At 57.2% G+C, this 577-nt stretch overlaps 1 protein-coding gene across 1 annotated transcript in view; it reads right to left on the bottom strand.

Moving 5' to 3' along the window:
- LOC119417378 (sodium- and chloride-dependent creatine transporter 1) overlaps positions 1–384 on the bottom strand; it is a gene marked incomplete at its 3' end in the record, with an annotated part of 21,018 nt that extends 20,634 nt beyond the window's left edge. The window contains 1 exon segment of the mRNA XM_037684581.1: positions 93–384. Within this exon segment, the coding sequence (XP_037540509.1) occupies positions 93–384 (292 nt within the window).
- Positions 385–577: the final 193 nt, after the last annotated feature.

Below are 577 nucleotides of genomic sequence, written 5' to 3'. Positions count from 1 at the left end.
CTGCACTTGTTATAAGTTCTGAACTACAAAACGAGGCGGAGCTTAGCGTGCAACCCCGCCCCCTTGGCGAATATGGGCGTGTCGGGCCTCACCTCCTCCATTCTTGTAGCACAGGTAGGGGAACCGCCACACGTTCCCGAGTCCCACGGCAAACCCCACGCAGGACATGATGAAGTCCATCTGCCGGGTCCACGTTTCCCGTTCCTGGTATCCTGGCCCCGCCCCGTTGGCCACACCCCCTCCCTTCTCGTGTCCTGCCAGGATTCCGCCGGTAGAAGGCGCCAGCGAGAAACCGGTGCTGCTGGTCCGGAGGAGGGTGTTCTTCTTGGTCTCCTCAAGAAGAACCAGGGAGCAGGAGGAGGCGGGCAGAGCCTGTTTCTCCATCACTTCCAGAACCGGCCAGGAACTAGTCTGGACCCAACCACGAGCCAGCCAATAATTTACCAGGAACTAGTCAGGCACCAGAACACTACACTTTGGTCCAAATGTCTTTTCCTTTAAACACAAACCAACCAGGAGTCAGTCCAGAACCAGCAGGAACTAGTCCAGAACCAGCAGGAACTAGTCCAGAACCAGC

Source organism: Nematolebias whitei, chromosome 11 (assembly GCF_014905685.2).
Source record: "Nematolebias whitei isolate Nwh7 chromosome 11, NemWhi1, whole genome shotgun sequence".
Taxonomy (NCBI): domain Eukaryota; kingdom Metazoa; phylum Chordata; class Actinopteri; order Cyprinodontiformes; family Rivulidae; genus Nematolebias; species Nematolebias whitei.
This window is presented reverse-complemented; position numbering and strand designations above follow the sequence as displayed.